Genomic DNA, 22,944 nt, shown 5'->3' with positions numbered 1-22,944 from the left:
AGGCCCGTGTACCGCAAAAAAAAAAAAAAATTTCTCCACTTAACTAAAAGACTCAATGACTTCACAGTTCTGAAATCATTAAGTTACATGCATATAAGAAAAATTAATCCTGAGAAAAGAGCTGTAATCGCTTTAATTCACTTGTAGCAAAGTAGAAATTACAACTACGCGTAAATTCAGTTATACCATGGGGTGGAGGGCGGAGCCTCAGAGCCAATTAATAGTTTTGTGCTGTGCATATTTTTAATCAACTAATCAATAGTACATTTTTCAAGTGCCAATGATATAGAAACGAAACAGCATATTAGATCCTTTTTATATATAACATAACTCTCTTAGTTAACTATGCCGTTTCCTGCATGTGAAACCATAATCACATGCATACACATGAAAACTTACCTGGTGTTACAAATGGAAACATAATCTTAGAGTAATTATTTCCACCACAATTTTTTGTGCTTTTTCACACGTCACAATCATGTAATGGTGCCAGCAGTTTAAGATAAGTAATGGGCAGTTAAAAAACAAAACCTTCACAACTTTGCCTGGGGAATGATACAATCTAAAAAATGGATCTCTATGTAAAATGCATTGGAACAATAAATATGTCTTTAAACAGTATCATTAGCCATAAATATTAGTTCAAAATACTCTTGGGTATTCTCTCACAAAATTTATATCCTAATATATAGAAATAGTTTATCCATGTTCTTTAGAGATTTCTGTCATTTATAGAAAATTCTAAGTACTTCTGTCGAGAAAACTAGAAAAAGCCAACTCGCTGAGCAAGTTTTAATACATTTTCCTAAGTGAACGTTTTAGAAAAAATGTTTCAGAATAAATGGAGAATACTGGTTTCTATACTTTAGACTTCTGTTTCTTACATGAATAACTATACATAAAGACTGTTTTATCACATCTCTTCCGAGTGTGGTTTTCTTTTTGAGCTTAATAGTTCCTGCCTTCACTTGGTATGAAGAAAAACTATAGTTTTTTGTGTTATTTTTCCTGTTTTAAAAATGTCACTAAGAGGCTCCAAACTTGAATGGAGTCCTCCTTCTTCAGCAGGTAACTGTTCGATCTGTCATGTCAAAAATAAACAAGCCCACCTGATAATCTGCCATATTTGATAAAGGAAAAAACAACTTCTAACATACATTCATTCACTGAATTGTTCAAATACCTTTCTCTTAAAGTCATCCGTCTGGCAAGATCCATAAATATATTTAAGCCACTTATATAGGTCAGCTAATATGGGTGATGCTTTTCTAAGCACCATCTGACGAAGCACATTCTGCATTTTGCTAACAAAGTTACAGTACAAAATAATATTTTAATCAACCACAAAGAACAATAATAGGTCTGACTGCTGGGCTGATAATCGTCTTATCACACCCTGTGAAACCTAGCTCTAATATTTGACGGAGCCTCCATTACTTGGCAGCCCATTCTAAAAAAAGGCCAACAATGGAGAGAGAATGAAGTGGAGTGTGCAGGACCTCCGTATCTACATAAAAGAGATTAGAGGCGACAGTGGTCCATTTTACAGCTCAATCATATTGTGTTAGCATGCGCTTATCCGAGCGCGGACGAAATTGAAAGAGAAATAAAAAAGAGTCAGGCAGATAGGAACCAGAAAAGCGAGGCGTGAGCAATTTCCAAGGATATAAAAGGATGCTAATGGTGGGGCCCTGTCATTCTTAAAAAGGGCTATTAGGGCACCATCATCTGTTCTGGTGCCCTTATGCTCCTTCAACTAAAGTCAAGCATTTTCTAAAGCCCTTGTGATCTTTTTGCTTCTAGAGATAAAGTATGGTCATGTTTCCGAACTACACACTTTTCCATTTATGTGATTTATTAAAGTAAGTCAACAAATTCTATTTACTGATAAAAAAACCCCACTCCCTATGTATTCTTCTTTAATATTTTCTTTTGTTGAATTTGTCACTTTTTTATGTAGCAAAAGCAAGTATACAAAAGTATCTTCCCAGGAGTGCAGAAAGGCTACTGATCTGATCTTATATGCTAAACTTAATTTTTAAAAAGTGTGTGTGTGTGTGTGTGTGTGTGTGTGTGTGCGATTCCACAAACTGAGAGCAGCATAAAGAGAGCAAAGGCTTGGATTTTAGTACAAACAATTTTGAAGTGAAGATTAAGACGTGAAATTTCCGTTCTGATTTGGCTTTAATTCCAGCTCCAACCCCAGTTATGAGGACTAGGTCATGGTATCAAAAACACATTTTTACTTTTATCAAGGCAGAAATGAGACTTTAATCTTTATATTCTCTTTGGCTTTACCCCCTCCCCATCCCATGCTCCATGTTGCTGCCATGCCCAGGCTCCCTGAACCCGGCTATATAGACCAGCACGCTGGTATCACAGCATCTTTTACTTCTACCTCCGAACACTGCACGGCACACTTACTGTTATGAAACTTAAAGGCATTTCAGTGAATTCGTGTTTTGCTAATCCCTCTCTGAAAAGCCAACATACTCCTTGCAGTCATTTAAAACACCCTCCGGGTATCACGAAAAACAGAGCTGTGAATCATCATTGCACAGTAACCTCCTCTGGCATTTGCTGTGGAGAGAGAATAACGTCAGCCCCTACCAATTCTAAGCCTCAGCTTAAGACTGAACACATAATCGTATAGCAATTGTTTCCACCACTGGAAATGCTGTTACTCATAGTTATTTAAAGTTACTGTCTTCACAAAGGTCACCAGAGCCCCTTTACTGTGACAAGTTCCTCTGTAAGCTGACATTTCTACTTAGATACACAACTGGACCCACAAATTTATCACTGACTTTTCCTTTCCAGAGAGCAGCAGCAGGAGTCGTTGACTTTTCTTGATTGTTATTATGGAATGTCTGTACGATAACAGAATATGGGCTTAACCAATTTCTTAATTCAGGGAGAACTTGGGCAGAATTCGTGGCCTCTCCTGTTGCAGAGCACAGGCTCCGGACGCACAGGCTCAGCAGCCATGGCTCACGGGCCCAGCCGCTCCGCGGCACGTGGGATCTTCCCGGACCGGGGCACGAACCCGTGTCCCCTGCATCGGCAGGCGGACTCTCAACCACTGTGCCACCAGGGAAGCCCTGTGCAAGTGTTTTTACCTCTCTCTGCCCCAGATCTCCCTATCTTTGAATTAAGGATAATAATATCTGATTCCTGGGTTAGAACAGTGGGTCTCAACCGGGGAAGAGGGGCATGATTTTGCCCCCCCAAGAGGACATCTGGCAATGTGTGAAGACATTTTTGTTTGTTACAACTCAAGGATGTTAATAGGTAGAAACCAAGGATGCTGCTAGATACCCTACAAGGAACAGGACAGGCCCCATAACAAAAGATTATCTGGTTCCAAACATCAATTGCGTCAAGACTGAGAAACCCTGGGTTAGAATAATGCTATTTTAAATCTGTGAGTATGTATGTCTGTGTACTTGTGTGTGTGTGGATAAATGTAAATGATATAATATATATTGATTATTTTTTAAAGTATCTGTGGACACTTCAACATATCTTAGTTTTGTTTCTTTCTAAAACCCTTCATAACACTTTCCTTCCAGAAAAGTTTTCATACACTGTTTAGGTCAATTCTGGTTGTTTCCACCGCTACAATTTCCAATGTCTCACCATCTTTCAGCATATTCTATTTCGATTTTTTTTTGCTTTTTCTAAAAACCTTATAGATATGATTACAATCCAAATGCAAATCAGCTATCCACACAATCAAATTCTCATCTTTCTTTTAGATGTAGTGACCCTTGTGGAGGTATCTTCTAAAGAATACACTCCAGCTCACCTATTTAAACTAGTTTTGACTTAATTGGGGGTGCTTTATTAGCAAACAGTGTAAGACAAAGTAGCCGGTATAATACAGTGATGCTTAAATTAGTTTACAATTTGCTTGGCCTCATCTAGAACTGCAGTGAACAAAGCCATTCAGAAACGTCAGCTGTGTTCCCAAGCACTGTAACAAATTGTCGCCTGAACGCTGCACACCTAATGACTTCAAATTAGCTTCACTGCGATATCGCCTGACAGTTCGTTACGACTGTTAGCAACATAGCTGGCGTATCATGACCGATAAATTGGTTTCAGTGTGGGCTGGGAAAGGGACTTCCATCAATTTGATTAAAGAAATTACTGTAGCATTCAAAGCATAAAGACAAACTAGTTTAAGGAGACAGAAATAAGTTCACTGTACCAGAGAAACACGGCTCATCGTCCAAAAATTTGTTTGTAAACTATTTGAAGATCAAAGTTCAAACAAACAATAATTCAAGTAGACTACTAAAATTCTTAAACCCTGTGATCAGGTATATGTTCACGGATCTAAGGACAGGCCTGGAGAGAAAAATAATTGGATACTTTAAAATACTACTTTTGGGACTTCCCTGGGGGCACAGTGGATAAGACTCTGCACTCCCAATGCAGGGGGCCCGGGTTCGATCCCTGGTCAGGGAACTAGGTCCCACATGCATGCTGCAACTAAGAGTTCACATGCCACAACTAAGAAGCCCGCCTGCCACAACTAAGACCCAGCACAATCAAATAAATAAATAAATACTTTTAAAAAAACCTGAAATACTACTCTTAAGTCACCATATGAGAATATTTACAATGTCAATTTAACATTTATCTTCATAATTTATGTATAAATTCATGGTAAATATCTAATTGTAAACCAAAGCAATATGCAAATATGAAAAACAATTCAGTATAAATCGCCACTATGAGCAACAAAATAAGTGATTTTTAAAAGGAAAAAAGATATCTAGACTACTCCTGACAAAAACTTTTTTTTATTACGATATTATAGCTTTATTTAGGGTTTAGGAAGCTAAGATAGAGCAAGCTCGGGAAGTTGTCCCATTGGCAGGCCAGGCAGGACTTATACCCAGGCTGTCTGCCTTAAAGCCCCCAATTCATAAACATTTATTTAAAGTGAAAAGAAAAAACAGAAGTATTTCCTTAGGAGAAAACTCGGACTTTTTAAAAAAATAAAGAAATATTTTAACAAGTTATATTCTCTTTATCTTAGGTTGGCAATAGTACCTTCATATGCGAAAAAATAATTAACAAGCATTCAAGATGGTACAGTTATTAAAAAGGCATATGATTCTATTAGGACCAAGAAAGCACTAAATTAAGTATAACAAAAACAAATGTAAAGGTTTAAAAAAATCCTAATGAACGGGAATTTCCTGGTGGTCCAGTGGTTAAGACTCTGTGCTTTCACTGCCAATGGTTTGGATTCAATCCCTGGTGGGGGAACTAAGTTCTCACAAGCCGTGCAGTGTGGCCAAGGACAATAAATTAATTTAAAAACTACAAATAAAAAAGCAAATTAAAATAAATAAATAAAAATGTAAAATCCTAATGAGAAAATTGTGAATTTGCCTAAATCAACATATAAAGCTTAGGGAATTAATTGCAAACTTTTCTTTTTCATTTCAGGAAAGGTACCTGGAATATGCTTCGCCCATCCAATGATAACCACCAATTCTCGATCGGCCAAGTCGCACAGTGTAGTGAGGGCTTTGATGTCACTGTCGGGAACAGTAGGGTCGGGCATGGCATAGATCTTCTCCGGTTCAGCCACCAATAAATGTGAGACAATCTTGTTATCTGCAGAATCAGACCAGAGCGCTACAAGATCACTACATCATCCCTCTTTCGCACGTTCTAAACTAGGTGGTGTTTTGAGCAAAAACAAAAAACAGAACAAAAACACCCCACAAACACCTATAATCAACCCCAAATATTCCATTTACGGTTCAACATATATATATTAAACAGCGTTCTGGAAAACCCATAGCAGTTGTAATAGTTCTTTGTTTCTTCTTGGCTTTACCTGCCTTTGCTGGAATGAAGCATCTGTCCTGTAATGAAATTTTTTATAGCAAACAGAGAAGAGAAGTTAGAGGCTTTCTGGGTCTGCTCTTTGATTCTTAAGTGGGATCTGGGGAAGCAGATTAAATAGCATACAACAGCTTTAAAATAAATATCCACATAAGCCACTGAAATATAGAACATAATGCAGGAGGCAAAGAACTCCTACTGCCCATAGACATAATGGGCATGAAAGTCATTAACTGTCCTAATTCCTTTAAAGAGGAGCAAAGGTCAGAGCCCTTCTGCCGGGGTGAATTACTGACTGTATAACTCTGTCTCTGTGGGATGCATTCAATACAAACGACTTGCCTTTCTCCCCCTCCCCACACACCAGGCCCATCTTCCAAATACAGCCAGTGTCAGTTTCCAGAAAAATACTCCAACTTAAATGTGACTATATTTCCTCTTTGGAGCGTCTAATACTTTAATCCTCTATTTTCATCTGTTGTCTTTAGTTCATTCTCTGGTTCAGATTTATCTGTCTGAAATTTGTGATATATGTTTTTAAAATCCTTCATAAAATAAACACTAGAGACAAATGGAAAGCATCACATCAAATGTGTTTTATCGCTCAGGGCCATGTGAGAGTTTATGGAAGGGGTTATAAAGCCTTGCTAACAGAATGATTTTTCTTGTTGGCCCCACTTTCAATTTCTACACGTAGCTTTAGATTTGATACTTTCTTCTAAGTGAGGAAATACAAATAGTTAAGAATAAACTCAGATATTTCAATGTCTGTGTCCTATTACTCTAGAAAACTAGGGTATTAAATGCGATCTTTGTGAGCCAAGTCAAAGGTTCCTCTACGTTTACTAGACCATTTGCCTTTCCCTATACATTTTTAACTTTTTTAACTCAAAATGAAAAGACTTCATATACCTTAGAATTGAAAACATAGTTCTTTTTTTGTCTGCTGTAACAACATAACAAGGATACCTACCCAAGCTATAATTTGTAATTTTTCTGATAGAGTTTAAAATTTTTACTACTATGACTGCCACATGAATTCTGTTCACTTCAAATTATCAACAGATAACCATTCAATGGCAGTAATATTCAATTATTATCAAATTAAAAATACAGATTTGGGAGGAAGTATTCCCAAATATCGTATTTTCTAGAAAAGAAATTAAAATCAAATATTCTTTTTTTTTTTTTAATTTGTAGGATCTGAAGAGAATGACATTTGTTTCTCGTATATGCTATCGAAACAACACCCTGTTTTTTAGCTACGCTTGGAAAAGTTTCCACTTTCATTGCTCTGACAATGCAGCAAAACCTCTCAGCAACTACTAGATCCCCAGGATTAGAAGAAAATGCAGTAATAAAGGGTACAAAAATGTAACGGAAGGAAATCGTGATTCGACTCCTTTTAGTACAGGGAAAATGCAACCTGTTTTACCCAAGCCACTGGATACCTGACTGGAGGGGGGTCAGAGAAATTTGGTGGAAGCTTAGAAATTCCTATCATTCAGAAAATGGAATAGCCGGCAGCACTGTTTCTAGGTGAATCTTATTTAATGTTTCCCTAATTAGAATCAATAGAACCCAATTTTCATTCTTGGGCTTTTGTAGTACGCAAACAATCAGTCAGGCTCCAGAAATCTCCCCCAGCCACTTTCTGAGCAAAGCCCATGCCTGGTCTCTTGACATTTGTCTGACAGGATCTGAAAATTAAGTTTTATAAATGTTTGTTACCAAAATACACTAATTGGATAGACTAAGGAAAATGAACACAGAGGCCTTAAGATAATGAGTAATGATTTATTAGGAGTCCTCTTTCATCTCAGACAAATGGAGCTCACTGAAATTGCTGTCATCTTCTTAAAGGTACTTGACAAGTGTCTTCCCAATTTCTCAGGTTTACGCCGAAAACCATAGACGTTTCTTTATCCATCCTGTGGACTTACGAGTGGGCTGGTGCTCATTTTTCTCTCGGTAGAGGATATCATCAATGGTGTCAGTCGACTTCATATAAAATGAATGAGAAATGCCCAGTCTGGATATTAGTGAATCCAGGAAAACGAAACCTCTAATGAAATTAAGCATTAGTGTTTATTGCACTTTATTGTATTATCAGAAAGTTTTTTTATTCTAATGTGCAAAATCTGCCTAATGCAGTCCTAGATTGTATTTGCAGAATGCCAGACAGCTTATGCAGGCTGAGGAGAAGATGCCAGATTGGACAATTGAAGGTATAATCAACATAATGTTTTTTGGAAAGGCAAAAGGAAACCATGCCATATGTTCACTTAAGCTTCAATTTTATGTAAAACTGGTTGTTTTTCCTTTGACATAGCTAAAGTGTCCTTTCATTTACAGTTCAGGGTCTGTTTTATGTATTTAACAGATGCCCATATGCTCACACGGATGCAGCGACTCCTCCTGGAGAATCTGAATGAGAAGAGGACACTTCTTCTCTTCCCTCGAAAGCAGATCAAAAAGTACCCGTGTCTTTTCTAGAACTGCTATGGCTGCAACTTCCTCTGGTGAGGGCTGGTTGTGTCTTCTGAGACAGAGACAGCTAAATGTGAGAACTGTTTCCACCAAAGCACTTTCAGTGCCTCGTATAAACTCTATGCATAAACATCCTAAAATGTTAGCTCTTTTGCACTACAGCCATGAACTGATTTTTCAGAAACTGGAACGCAGTTAACTGCCTCAATCTACATTCTAGCTCTTTTTAGCTAATGACAAAGAGAATGGGGTTTGCATTTTAGCTACGTACCTACCATTGCTTCAGATTACAGCCAGGCATGATCAAACCACGGGCTTTTAAAAAACAATTCATAATGCCCATAAGGGCATCTGAAATGGAACCACCAACCTATGCTTGTTATCAGTAGGGCCCATCCTTGTTTTAATCTATTGCTAGCGAGTGTGTTAACCTTCTATAGCTCTAAATTAATGAGGCTCCTAATGTATTTTCATTGGGAGGTTGAACAAACTCATTTAGCTAGTGGAAACTACAAAAATCACTTTCTTGTGAAATCTGAAACTAACAGCTCCAATGAACTAATGATCATGGTACGATCCATTTTATGTACCTCTGAAAATAAAGATAACCCGTAAATGTAAAATTCGCACTACATAAGCTATGCCTTGGTATGCTTATGCTTCCACAAAATGACTAGGTGAAAAAAAGGTAGAGGGGGAGAAAACCACAGGAAAAAAAGATAATTAGCTGAGTTGTTGTTGCTCTTCAAAGGCAATCCTTGGGAATAAAGCCACATCTCCCCACCCCCGCCAACAAAGAGAAGTCTCGTTGGAGTCAGTAGGGATGGGCATGCCAGAAGTGATGTACCTAGAGCCAGCTGGGAGGATGTCGTGTGCTGGAAAGCCAGACATGTCTGCTGTACTTACATGGCTTTTTGGCTGGCTGAACCAACTGAGGGTTCAGGTACGGGCTGTTCTCCGCATCTATTCTGCGCTTGTACTTCTGCCGACCTCCACGTACTCTGTCAAGACGCACTCCTGTGGGGAAAGACAGGCACTTCCTTACTGTTGAGGTAGCTACCTTTGAGACCAATCAAATACATAGAGACTATCGTCCACGGGTGCTAGGTAAACAGAGAGTAGATTGCAGAAGGGTCCAGGGGAAGGAGAGGAATGTAAAAAAGTGACGGCTGAACCAAGACTGGTACAGGTTGGAAACCAAACCTGGCAGAGATGACCAAGCTGAGAGACATTTATGCAAGGCCATCAGAGTCACCTACATACCAAAGGAAAGGCACCTTTCCTTGAGAATTAATACAAAGAAACTGGAATTTGGTGCTAACACGGTTTCTCAAATTAAAGATGCTGGCAACGTGTATCCTCTTCATCAGTCACCCCTGAGAGCTCAATGTGTGGGCTTGAGTAGATCAGTAGACCCAGAGCTGTTCAATCCACGCCAGTCTATCAGAGGACTCCACATGGACCTGTGGAACTGAATTGAGTTGAAAACCCCTACATGTTGTAGAGAGCTGGAACCCTACTACACAAGATGAGATGCGAGGATCGTTCCGTGTTCTAAGTCAACATGTCTCAGAAGGAGCATGTTCTTTACATTTTGGCACAAGTTTGTATTTTCCTTCAAATGAGAGGAAACTGAGAGCAGGTTTGGACTGAACGCGGGTTAGAAGGAGGAGATTCCTGAAAGAATTCAGGAGGCTAGGATGGCAAAGGAGGGATTTGTTAGGAGGGCAGAGATGAAGCGTGAAGCTAGAAAGTAGGCGAAAGTAGACCGGCATTTAGTAATACTTTTTCCCCATGAGTGATGGACTGGGTCAAGATTCAGGGAGGTATTGCTGGTAGTGGATCTATAACATTAGGGAAAGGGGCAAAAGGGAAAGAAAGGGATTAAAAAGAAAGAAATGTTTCATTTACATGGGGCAGTGGGGAGGGGCGCTTGTTAATAACATGGTTTCCAGTCTGTAATTGTAAAGTTTAGAATAGAAACATATAAATCTTTATCAAATAAAGAGAAGATTACTTGGGAGTAAGAGAGAGGTGAGAGATTCGCTTTGTGGTCTTAGATTGTACCTTAATTGATAAGACAGTATTAACATTATCCACTAATAAATTCACAACCAAGTAATTCATTGTACATATTTTCATATTTCTCAAACTGTCCGGCAAATAGATTTGGTTTAACAGTATCCTCAGTATTGTTAATTTACTGAAGGCCCTCTCAGAGCCTTTAACGTGCAACTAATAGAACTCTCAGAGGGAGATACAGCCTATGCAATGTTTTGCAAACCAATTTAACCAAGGATCCTGCTTTGGGAACATTTGTTAATACCATGTGGAACAGGTGAGTTGTGGGGTAACTGAATTATATGAAACAGTCTGGGAAAGGCTGATATATTTCTATGTGAATCCTGAAGGTGAATATATATACTCATATGTTAAAGATGACTATCAATCCATGAGCTAAAGAAACACATAACTTTTCATATTACTACTACTTTAAGAGTTGATTTCCTTTGAGTGATAAACACAAACATACACTTGGTTCCAGATAAACCCTGAAATGTCAAACTGAAACATCAGAGCAGAGTTTAAGTGACATCAGGAGGCAACTTCAAGAGCAAGTAAGTAGGTTTAGACAAACAAATATCAAAAAACGAAGAGCTTAGGTACAGTCTCTAAGTATTCAGTGAAAATAGAATGCTTGTGAGTCATGAAGAAACATTTCTTGACTGCCGCTTTTAGAGGAATTTTGCACCTAGAGTTCCACTCCTTCGTTTATCTAATTTTTATTGTGTCTATATTTAATTTACTAAAGTTTAACACCTTCCCTCTTTTCCCCCCTTTAGTCGTGTTTTGTCTTTTTTCATTTCTTTCTTTCTCCAGGGTATTTTTCCAGTTTATATAATGTGGTCACATTTTGTCTGTTCATCTGAGATCCATTCAAATTTGTTTCATTATAAGAATTTTAAATTTTCCATTATAAGAGTTTAGAAAATTAAAAGCATATATAACTAAAAGTGGTACCATAACACATTTGGCATCCAGCTCCGACGCAATGTGAACATTAATGTGATATGGTTAGAGGTGTGAAGAGAAGGCAGGATGAAACAGAGACAGAGAAAGACAATGACAGACGAAGGCTAAAAAAAGGAGGAAACGTTTAAAAATAACTCTGAAATTGTTAGAACCAAGAAAGCCTGACATACACACACTACTATATATAAAACAGATAATCAACAAGGACCTACTGTACAGCACAGGGAACTCTACTCATACTCTGTAATGACCTATATGAGAAAAGAATCTAAAAAAGAGTGGATATATGTATATGCATAACTGATTCACTTTGCTGTACAGCAGAACTAATTCAACACTGTAAATCAACTATACTCCAATAAAAATTTTAAAAATTAAAGGAACCAAAAAAGCTCACAGAATGCATCTTGATTAGGTTTGTAGACTCCAAACTTTGCTTTTGGTGTCTGTCAGGGCATGAGTTCACCATGAGCAATATAGCCTCACATGCTCAAATACTGAACAATACACTGTGTATTTTCCAACACAGGAGTCAGAGCTGGTGAGTTTCTGACAATGGATTTCGTCCATCCTGAAGGCCTATGGAAGAGGATTGTGGCTGAAAGACTGGATTCAAGGTCTTGGCTGGACACAATTCTGACACAGTTATATCACACTAAAGCCACCAATCAGCTTAGCCAACTGGCCCAAGTTTATGGGAGAAGTGCAACACTGAAAACTAGTTATTAAATATCATGAAGAAAAAATACATATACTTGATTGACAGAATTTTTATTATGCATTATGGGATATTTTTTGTATCTGTAGGAATATATCCTTTAAGTATTGTGAAATAATTTTATTACTGTGCATTTCCTTTCAACTTTGAACAATGAATTACTGAAATATTCATATTATTTTTACGTGCTCCTCCAAAATCTAAAGGAGTGTTCTCACTCTTATGTTCATTCTCGCTTTCTCTTTCTCCTTTTCCCTCTTTTTCTTGCTTTCTTCCCTCCCTCTCACCTCCTTTCAGTGTGTGGGTAGATAAACTACTATCTATCCAACCACCCATCCATACCACCTACGTATATATCCAGTTTCTAAATATTCAAATACTTTTTTACAAAAGCCATGACTTAACGCTTTCTTACTTCCTAAAATAAAGATCAGTTGGACAAAGCATTCATTTATGATTTATAACTTTATGTATATGGTATTCAGTAGATGACTGTAGAGGGAAAAAATAGATATTAATACTACATAATTAATACAATTATGTAGCGAAAGTTGACGGGCAGTCAACATACAGAAAAATTGTTCCTGCCAAGTTTAGATAACAATTAATGGTAAAAATTTCTAGAGTCGATATATTTTAAAAGATCATAATAACTTTTATGTGAAAGTTTTATTCCCATTTTAGGGGGTTAAAAATAGGCAAATATCAACAATTTCAAGTAGAAAATATTTATACTGCTTTTAACCTCTTTTCAAAATCTGGAAAATCTTCTTTTTATGCATCTTCTAGAGACATCATGATGATGATAATGATTTAGTTTAGCTGACTTCATACTCAGTGAAATGTTTGAACTCAAATCCTAGTAACACACCTGCAACTACTTCTACATCATACTAAAATTATTCACCAATTTATTCAGTTCTGTTGGAGAAAAAACATAGTCAGTAAAACCAGTTTTTTTCCCCCCAAGGACAATCATATAACACGGAAATACACAAGTGACCTAGGTTTCAAAGTTAAATCAGCCCAAGCTATGTGTTCAAACATGTGGACCCAGCTTCTTTATCTGTGCATCTTTGAAAATAAACAGATTTATTCATCTGAGTCATAATAATATATGCACTGAAACTTTAATAATGTGATTTTAAAGGGTCTGATAAAACAATACTATACAGATATCATTAAGAAGTCTATTTTCACATATATACGCTACTATGTATAAAATAGATAACTAATGAGAACCTACTCCATAGCACAGGGAACTCTACTTGGTGCTCTGTGGTGACCTAAATGGGAAGGAAATCCAAAACAGAGGGGATATATGTATATGTATGGCTGATTCACTTTGCTGTACAGCAGAAACTGACACAGCAGTGTAAAGCAACTATATGCCAATAAATAAATTTAAAAATAAAAGAAGTCTATTTTCAGTATATTTCTAGTTTCAAAGTTTTTCCAGAAAAATGTTTCCAACTGTAATAATATAAGAATTTATTCTTAAATATTATATGAGGAACATGGGAAAAAATAAAGCACAGTTTGCAAATCAGAATGGTTTCTTTCTGGCTCTTTCATTAACAAGCTCTGTAAATTTTGTTGAGTTCCTTAACCTGTTTGCTTTTCCAAATATAAGATGGATATTAAGACAATAACCTCCCTGGTGTTTTGCTGTAATGATCCAATTATATTAATATAAGGTACTAGTATATTTGGATATTATACTAATGTACTAATATATTTGGATATTATACAAATGCATTATTAAATATCTTATAAACCTTAAAATACCAATTGAAATATTGCTATATTATTTATTGAAATATATTTTGCATCGTGATCATTTATTGAAAATCTACCCCCATGGAGTGTGACAGTCTACCCTGCCTCAATTCTGTAGGTAAACAGATTTGAGGTATGACTGAATGGTAAGATAATACAAAGGGTAAAACCCAAGTAATGACATTATTTGATGTCTAAGTGATTACAGAAATATTTGGTATCCCATTCTATTTGCTGTTCACCCCATCACTAATAATATCATTTAGACTTTATTTTAGAACACATACAGAAGCCAACCCAAAGTCTACCAAAAAGAAAAATGCTATCTCTGAGTTTAGCTAGAAACACACAATACAAAGTTAAGTAGAGAATTGATAATTATCCAATTAACCTAATACATTTCATTTAAAAGTCTCTACTTTCAGCAGAAACAAACAAAAAAAACACAACAGTATTTACGATCAGGACCTGGAAAATCCAGATTTGCCTTAAACAAACATCAATCTAATCCAAATATTTCCACTTACAATGGCAAAGTCTGTCTCTCTACATCTTTACGATCTTAAATACCAACAATTTCTGTTTGGACTCCACTTGTAAACCAGTTTTGAAAAAGTTTATAAAGAAGATTTCTCCCAGTAAATAAGACACCCACAATGTTCAATGTTTGACAGGATTTGAAGTTAATTAAGGCAACTGGATTTTCTATTCATGTGGAGACTGCCATTACCCCTTTCATTTTTTAAATAAAAAATTTTAATATTTACATTACCTACCAAACAGAACGTTTCACATTGCTTTTTCTGTCAAGTACTGCATGTGCCTACATTGCCACAAGGGAATCACAAATCTCATAAGTTGTCAGAATTTACAAAATTGAGAAAACAGGAATAGGACAAGAAGGAAAAAACAAAACCAAAAAAAACCCCGCTATGAGGCACATAAATGCCAAAAGAAGTGAAACAGTTCAGCACAAGGCCTTCTTAGGTCAGCTAATTTTAAGTCTACATTTTAGGCCCAAATGCAAATTTTAAAAATATTATATAGTCCAAAGACAAAAGTATTTTTCACACTTTTAATAGTACAAAGTCGTTCCATAGGATAATTAAAGATCTCCCCTTCAGAGAATTACACAAGGCTATCCTAGCCTACTTTGCTAAATTAAAGAAAAGGCTTTTTATAATATTGTTCCTAAACAAAGGTTTGCTAAAAACGTTGATTACACAGACCCCTGGAATACTTACGAAAGATGCAAATAGTCAAATTAAAGTAATGATAATTTTTTAAAAGATAGTGAAATAATATTTTAAAAGATTAATGACTTTAGGGGCTTCCCTGGTGGCACAGTGGTTGAGAGTCCGCCTGCCGATGCAGGGGACGCGGGTTCGTGCCCCGGTCCGGGAAGATCCCACATGCCGCGCAGAGCAGCTGGGCCCGTGAGCCATGGCCGCTGAGCCTGCCCGTCCGGAGCCTGCGCTCCGCAACGGGAGAGGCCACAACAGTGAGAGGCCTGCATGTCACAAAAAAAAAAAAAAAGATTAGTGACTTTAATGACAACTAAATAAATAGTTGGATTATTGAAATGTTATCCAACACGACTTGTACTTCAGAATGAGGAGCTGCCTGGGAAGGTAAAGCTTATGACACAAGAAGGTGAAGAGGGCGGGAACCTTCTCCTCCACGATGTCTCTGCTACTGCCGCTCCCTCTGCTGTGGAAGGGAATCCAGCTCTTTCCGTTCAGGAAAAGAAGTACCTAGAAGTGCCCTTGAATTTGCCTGAGATTTCTGTGAGGGAACCATCATAAACAGAGGGTGGAGAAAACCCCTTTGAGGGGCTGTAGGAAAGGACGCAAAGGCAGATCAGCAGTATCAAGACACAGTGGCGAGAAGTTTAGTGGCAGCCTGTGATGGGGTTCTTCCTCGTAGCAGCGTCCTTACAGAGAGGACCAGTTTTACCTAGAGTATTTGTGCATATTTATAGGTACCCCAGTAAAGGGACGAGTGAAAATTATTTGTATACTGACGCAGATACTCCAGGGAGAGTCTAACCATATTAAATTCTGGAGGATCATGAGAGACAATAAAACACACCAAGCCCTAGTTACCTTCTCTTACTATTATTGCCCTTTCTCAAAATAGACAGTGATACTGTCCAACATGGCTTCATGATTTCGTTCCTTTCTTCCTATCTCAGCAAAGTTTTGACTCCTGATATCTGCATCTCCTTAACAAGCAATGTCTTCATTGATAATGGAATGACTTAATCTCTGTATGAGGTGTCTTGCAATTAACCAAAACACCCATTGGTTATTGAGAGCTTCTTCTATTCCAGGCAATGGGTTAATTGTTTTACGTACATGAACACATTTAATACTTACAGCAATCCTATGAAGCAGGTGCTATTATTATCCCATTTTACAAATGAGAAAACTGGAACGGGGAAGAGGCTGAGCCAGGAGTGGCAGCGGGGGGCCACGGCTGCCGAGCCCACGTTCTCAGGGGACCACGGCTGCAGAGCCCACGTTCTCAAGCCCTATGTTTATACTGCTTCTCTGTCATCAAATTCTATGTTTGGAAAACAGCATGTGGTATATACTCCAAAAGCAGAAGCGCGGGCAGATAAAACGCAATTACTGTAGTAAACAATACTCGCACCCTGATAGGGGGTGCATGTAAAGAGTAAGGCAAAATGATGAGCTAGCAGGAGGAGAGAGGGATACTTTCACTCCACTGAAGGGCCAGGCATTTTGCATCTATGACTCTATAAAGCATCTCCACTTAGAAGAAGTTTATAGCTATGAGACTGTGGGTAAACCAAAAATGATAAAAACATTCAGTCAGTCTGCTTTGCTCTTGAGGCAGGGACCCAGAGATATTCATTTCCTCGCTCCTTATTCCTCTTTAAAATGTCACTGAAATAAGACAAGGACTGTTTTGCCAGGACCATGGAGGCAAAGCAACATTCTGGCTGAGTTTTACAGTTCAGAAGGAGACCCCGATGGCGGCTTTTCAGTTAGACACCTTGACGAATGGTTACATTTACTTCCGCTGAAATAACATGACAACAATTCAGGAACTTTGGAAATAGCTTGGTTGCATGTGGAAGCGCTATAAGATCTGCTGAAATAAAAGGGAAAAGTCACACAGGGCGAGAAAATGCATATCCATTAGGTGGGCTTTTTTTTTTTTTTTTTTTTTAACTGAGTCCTCAGTCACGAAAAGAGATAAAAGCCAGGACTCACATTAAAGCTTCCTTGCTCTACAGATGAATTAACAATTAGCAAAGGGAAGTCTTTCGTTTTGGTCTCCTGGTAGCTATCTGGACTATTAAACATGTGAGGCTTGCATAGGAAATTACAAAGGCTTCCCTCTGTTTCAGATTCAAGCTGCATCCAAAATACATTTGTAGATTTCTGTGCACAGGACATAGCCACAAAGAAGTCCCTCCTCCTTTTTTTTCAAGGTGTGATTCACTGCTCTTGGCTGGTTCTGAGGCGTATGTGCTAAATGTATAATCTGGCTGAGAGCCGAAATCAAAATCATAGAAATCTGAAAAAGACATAGTTTACAAAATATTTTGCAGGGAAAATATTATTCCACCAGGGGTCCAGTTGCTTCATCTGCAGCATGGAGCCCTAATCTGTGACACATAGAAGTACAAATTAGGTCATCTGCAACAGGTGACAAGTTTTAATTGAATGTCTTCTGTCTGCAATTCTGACAAAAGGTGAATAGAAATAAATGGGTCTTGGCAAGACGGCTCTGAGCCTTACAATACCCAATATCTCATTATTTTTAAACAGCTATCTATAAACTGATGCTGACAAGCCTTGAACCTTTTATTTCTGCTCAAGATGAGGTGGCTGTGAAGGGGTAAAAAAAAAAAAAAGGGAAAGAAAAAGGGGCACCCAGAACATTACATTAAACATGCAATACCTACCATTATCACTTCCCCAATGTAATTAAAAGAAATCTCCTATTCAAAAGGTACTATTTCTTACTTTGCTTGATGTCAGAGAGAAAGAGAAAGAGAGCGGGCGAGCGAGCTTGCTTGGCCTGTATTTGCTAAACATAGAGACTGCCTTTAAAGAAAAAAATGAAAATCTTCCCTTTCTTTCTTTTTTGCCTGTGAAAAATTTCATAAACTATTGAAAGAGATACTGCGGTGACTTAAACCTATCTGAACTCTATTTTGTCTGGTTACTGTTTAATACTGGTGACTCTTCCCTTTATCCTTTTTGAAATTGCCTTCTCATGTGAATAAAGTTGTGAATTAGCGGGTGAAGACATGAAATGTGGTTGCACATCACCATCAGGAAAAGTGATTCTACTAATTCACAATTAAATGTGACACTGGCAGCAATAAGTTTAACACAATAATAACAGTAATAACGGTGCACAGCACCCCATGGGGATGCTCTGTAAACAGAAGCACAAATATTATTTATGCAAAATTCAATGCCCTGTAAAAATGAATTAAAAATGAAATCAACCAGGCTGGTTTATAAGTTGCGGGTTGAAAGTCATAGTCACTGTGTTTCATCCAGTGAAGAGGAATACAGTGGAGTCTAGTGAACAAAAAAACCACGCGTGGATTTCAAAGAGAATATAAGTTGTGGGAGAAAAAAAAAAAGGAAACAGGTGACAGAGAAAGATGGTGGTGAGTCTGGAGGTCATTTGGTTTTAGCATGTGTGATTCTAGATCACGTGGGCAACCAAAGTAGAGTTCAGCTCAAAAGAGAAGCTTATGGTCACTTTAGTAGGAGAAAACTTTAAGTCCTGGCCAATTTGTTCGGAACTCAGCACAGTTAATAAAAATGCATTACCAGACTCAAGCAGAAATTCCAAGAGCCAATTCTAAGATACCAAAGTGACACATGGTGCTTAATTAATATTTTTCTGGTGATTATGACTTTGCAAAGTTGAGACTGGAAATAAAGTAAATCTAGCAGAAAGAACATATGCCTGGGTCATGTGAAAAAGAAGAATTGTACCAAAACCACAAAATACATAGGGAAAAAAAACCAGTTCAATAGAGATCAAATGTGAACATAACATTAATGTATACACGTCCAAATCTCATATCAGTGAGAAATTTTCTTGCGACACTGTGACGTTTATTTCTTGTTTCTTATGACACCGGCAGCAATAAGTTTAATACAATAATAATAGTAATAACAATGCACAGCACTCCATGGGGATTCTCTGTGTAAACAGAAGCACAAAGAATATTTATGCAAAATTCAATGCCCTGTAAAAATGAATTAAATATGAAATTAAGCTGGTATTCAAGTAGCTGGAATGAGAGCCATAGTCACTGCGTTACATTCAAGGGAGAGGAACACAGTGGAGTCCAGTGGCCTCCCTGTAAGGTTTTAGTGGAGTAAACAAGAAATGCCATGGACTGAATGTTTGTGTTCTCCAAAAATTCATATGTTAAAACTGAATCCCCAAGGGGATAGTATTTGGAGGTGAGGCCTTTGGAGTGATTAGGTTATGAAGGTGCAGCCCTCGTGATGGGGTTAGTGCCCCTATAAAGGAGTTCCCAGAGAGCTCCCAGGCCCTTCCCACCATGCGAGGACAGCAAGAAGGCTATCCATCATCAACCAGGAGACCCTCACTGAACTCTGAATCTGCCAGTGCTTTGATCTTGGACTTCTCAGCCTCTAGAACTGTGAGAAATAAATTTCTCTTCTTTATAAGCCACCCAGTCTATGGTATTCTGTTATAGCAGCCCAACTAGACTATAACAAGAAGAAATGAAGGAACATTTAAAAAAAAAAGACTCAGCCATAAAAAAAATGAAATAATGCCATATGCAGCAACATGGATGGACCTAGAGATTATCATACTAAGTGAAGTAAGTCAGAAAGAGAAAGACAAATACCATATGATATCACTTACACGTGGAATCTAAAATATGGCACAAATGAACATATCTAGGAAACAAAAACAGACTCACAGACATAGAGGACAGACTTGTGGCTGTCAAGGGGGAGGAGGGCAGGAGGGAAGCATTGGGAGTTTGGGATGAGCAGATGAAAACTATTGCATGCAGGATAGATAAACAACAATGTCCTACTGTCTAGCACAGGGAACTATATTCAATATCCTGTGATAAACCGTATTAGAAAAGAATATGAAAAAGAATATGTATAGATGTATAACTGAATCATTTTGCTGTACAGCAGAAATTAATACAACATTGTAAATCAGCTATACTTCAATAAAAGTCTTTTAAAAAGGAGGACATTTAGAGAGATACTCTACAATGGGTTGATTCAAGGTCTAATATGAAATAAAGAAAATACAATGGTTTCCACCCCCTTCTCATCCAAATCTATATACCATCGCTAACCTCCATCCATCTGCCAACTGTGCTGCTAAGTATTTGTGAGGAAAGGTAATGGAGAAAAAGAAAAGAAAACCAAGAGAGAACATGAGAGCATGGTCTAAGTCTTGTAGAAATGCAGACATGGAGAACACGGCATGGCAGATTCAGAACACAATCCCAGCTGCCTCGAGTCCACAAGAGCACACTTTCAAGCCAATTAAAATCCAGTTTTCCTCCCCCAAAGTTGACAAATCAGACTGTTGGGGAATTTAAGACCTCGTGAGAAAAACTAGGGTAGAATAATCATGAGTGGCAGTGATAATAAAAAAGCACTTATACATAAGTGATATATTCACTAAAATTAAAGACAAATATGAAAAGACTATCAATGACAGACACACTAAATAAGTCATGTTTCCTGTACAATTAATTTCCATTTATCATCCTTTGATCTCTTGAATATTTCTAGGATCTTCCTTCTAGCTGGTTTCAGCAAGATGACTATAAATTCAGTCTGAGTCGCTGTAGATAATAGGCATATGAAAAGACTTTTTTAAAAACATCTGGTTTGGGGCTTCGCTGGTGACGCAGTGGTTGAGAGTCTGCCTGCTGATGCAGGGGACACGGGTTCGTGCCCCGGTCCGAGAAGATCCCACATGCCGCGGAGCAGCTGGGCCCGTGAGCCATGGCCGCTGAGCCTGCGTGTCCGGAGCCTGTGCTCCGCGACGGGAGAGGCCACAACAGTGAGAGGCCCGCGTACCGCAAAAAAAAAAAAAAAATCTGGTTTTTAAACCAAACGTTTAATGACACTCTTATGTTACTACTCTGAGCATCTTGGTTCTAATACGGTGCTACTCCAGGTTCATGCTTAATTGCTATATAATGTTAAAGATTTGGTGGAGAGTTATACATAAGTAAATGTAAACATATCAAGATTTTCAGTCAAGGAAAATAACAATTAGGAAAGTGCTTATTCTGAGGCCAAAAAGAAAATTGTACATTTAAGTGCTGTGGCAAGGTGAGGTCCATAGGCTGTACTTTTATTCTTAAATTAGGATGTGTGAAGAGTGTGTAAAAAAAGAAAACACCAATGACATTTCCACATGCCAAATAGAGTGGGTCTTGGCTGAGGAAAGCCTGTATCTGTAGCAGGTCATAAATTTCCTGAAAGACTTCCCTGTGTGTAACTGTTACAGGAGGGGTTAGCTGGGAGGTACTGCCAGGATGCTCGCAATGGTCCTCAAGGCCAGGAAGAATCTTGAAATCCTAAAGGCGCCAAGAAAAGAAAAACACGCTTTTCCAGCCACAAGGCAGCTCAAGGCTAGATGTTGGGAGTAAGTCTCTAAGTGTCACTGCCTCATAGAGAAGGAGGCAGAATTTCCCACAAAAAACTCCTTGCAGTACTCCAAACCACATTTTCTTACTCTTTCCTGCCAACAGGCTTGCTCTCTATTTTTAAAACATAATCTGGGTTAGGGACCTCCCTGGTGGCACAGTGGTTAAGAATCCACCTGCCAATGCAGGGGACACGGGTTCGAGCCCTGGTCCAGGAAGATCCCACATGCCACGGAGCAACTAAGCCTGTGATCCACAACTACTGAGCCTGCCCTCTAGAGCCCGTGAGCCACAACTACTGAAGCCCGCGCACCTAAAACCCGTGCTTCGCAGCAAGAGAAGCCACCGCAACGAGAAGCCCGCACACCGCAATGAAGAGTAGCCCCCGCTCGCCACAACTAGAGAAAGCCTGAGTGCAGCAACGAAGACCCAACGCAGCCAAAAATAAATAAATATATATATACTAAAAAAAAACATAATCTGGGTTAAACTCAAACTTCCAAATATTTTATTTATTATGTATATTTATAATTCCACCACAAAAGTTGAGGGTTGAGGGCATGGCGATAAATGACACTCTAACTGAAATAGCTTCAAAGGATCAAGATACAGCCAGATGATTTTGACGTATATTTTAATTGCATGTTGCTTTGTCATGGCCCATGCAGTATAAGTTACATTCCTGCCACATAGCAGACACTCAAAAATACTAAGTAAGTGAATAAATCAATTTACAACATGCTTTATAGCCATGTACTCATCAGGTTTTTTTGTTTTCATTTGTTTGTTTTTCTTTTGATATTTCTAAATCTGGAATGTATACACAGAAAGATATGGACCTCTTGTCAATTCTCTCAGTAATTCTTGCTTATCATGTCTTTCTTAATGCACTAGTATATTGTAACTTTAGAAAGGTATAGAGAGCTTGAAGGTGACAAAACAGCAGGAAGCACTGAAAAAAAGAGCGTGTTGAAAGGTAGGACATACGAATTTAATTTTTCAATATTCATCCTGGTAGTGTAAGAGGAAACAGCATTTGATTTGCTGGGAAAACCTCAAATAGATATTAAGAAACATTTACTAATCAGAATTATATTTAGATACTAATTACTGAGCAAGCAAGACCAAGGTCCCTATACCTGGGAAATTTGATAAATGGAGAAAACCATTCTCTTTCCTAGACACTTTGATTACTCTCCTGCCTGGAAGCAGATGAATGAGTTTGATCACGTGTTGAGCTCTCTTCCAGTTCTAAGATTCTATGAATGAAATGGTGTACTTAAAAAGATGGAATTGACCCACAGATTCAGAGTACAACAACTGCCTTGGCAGTGGGAAACATCAACATACTTCATATCTTAAATCAGGAAGACCAAAGCCAAAT

The 22,944-nt window shown here is 38.0% G+C and overlaps 1 protein-coding gene across 7 annotated transcripts in view; it reads right to left on the bottom strand.

Annotated features, from left to right (window-relative positions):
• Positions 1-22,944, bottom strand: part of ESRRG (estrogen related receptor gamma) — a 643,230-nt gene that overhangs the window by 54,118 nt on the left and 566,168 nt on the right. For all 7 annotated transcript variants that reach the window (XM_032604485.1, XM_032604480.1, XM_032604500.1 and 4 more), the window contains 2 exons: positions 9,268-9,378; positions 5,476-5,637 (listed from right to left, as the gene is read on the bottom strand). In XM_032604485.1, coding sequence (XP_032460376.1) covers positions 5,476-5,637; positions 9,268-9,378 — 273 coding nt within the window. The remainder of the gene's footprint in view (positions 1-5,475; positions 5,638-9,267; positions 9,379-22,944) is intronic.

This window comes from Phocoena sinus, chromosome 1 (genome assembly GCF_008692025.1).
Source record: "Phocoena sinus isolate mPhoSin1 chromosome 1, mPhoSin1.pri, whole genome shotgun sequence".
Lineage (NCBI taxonomy): Eukaryota > Metazoa > Chordata > Mammalia > Artiodactyla > Phocoenidae > Phocoena > Phocoena sinus.
This window is presented reverse-complemented; position numbering and strand designations above follow the sequence as displayed.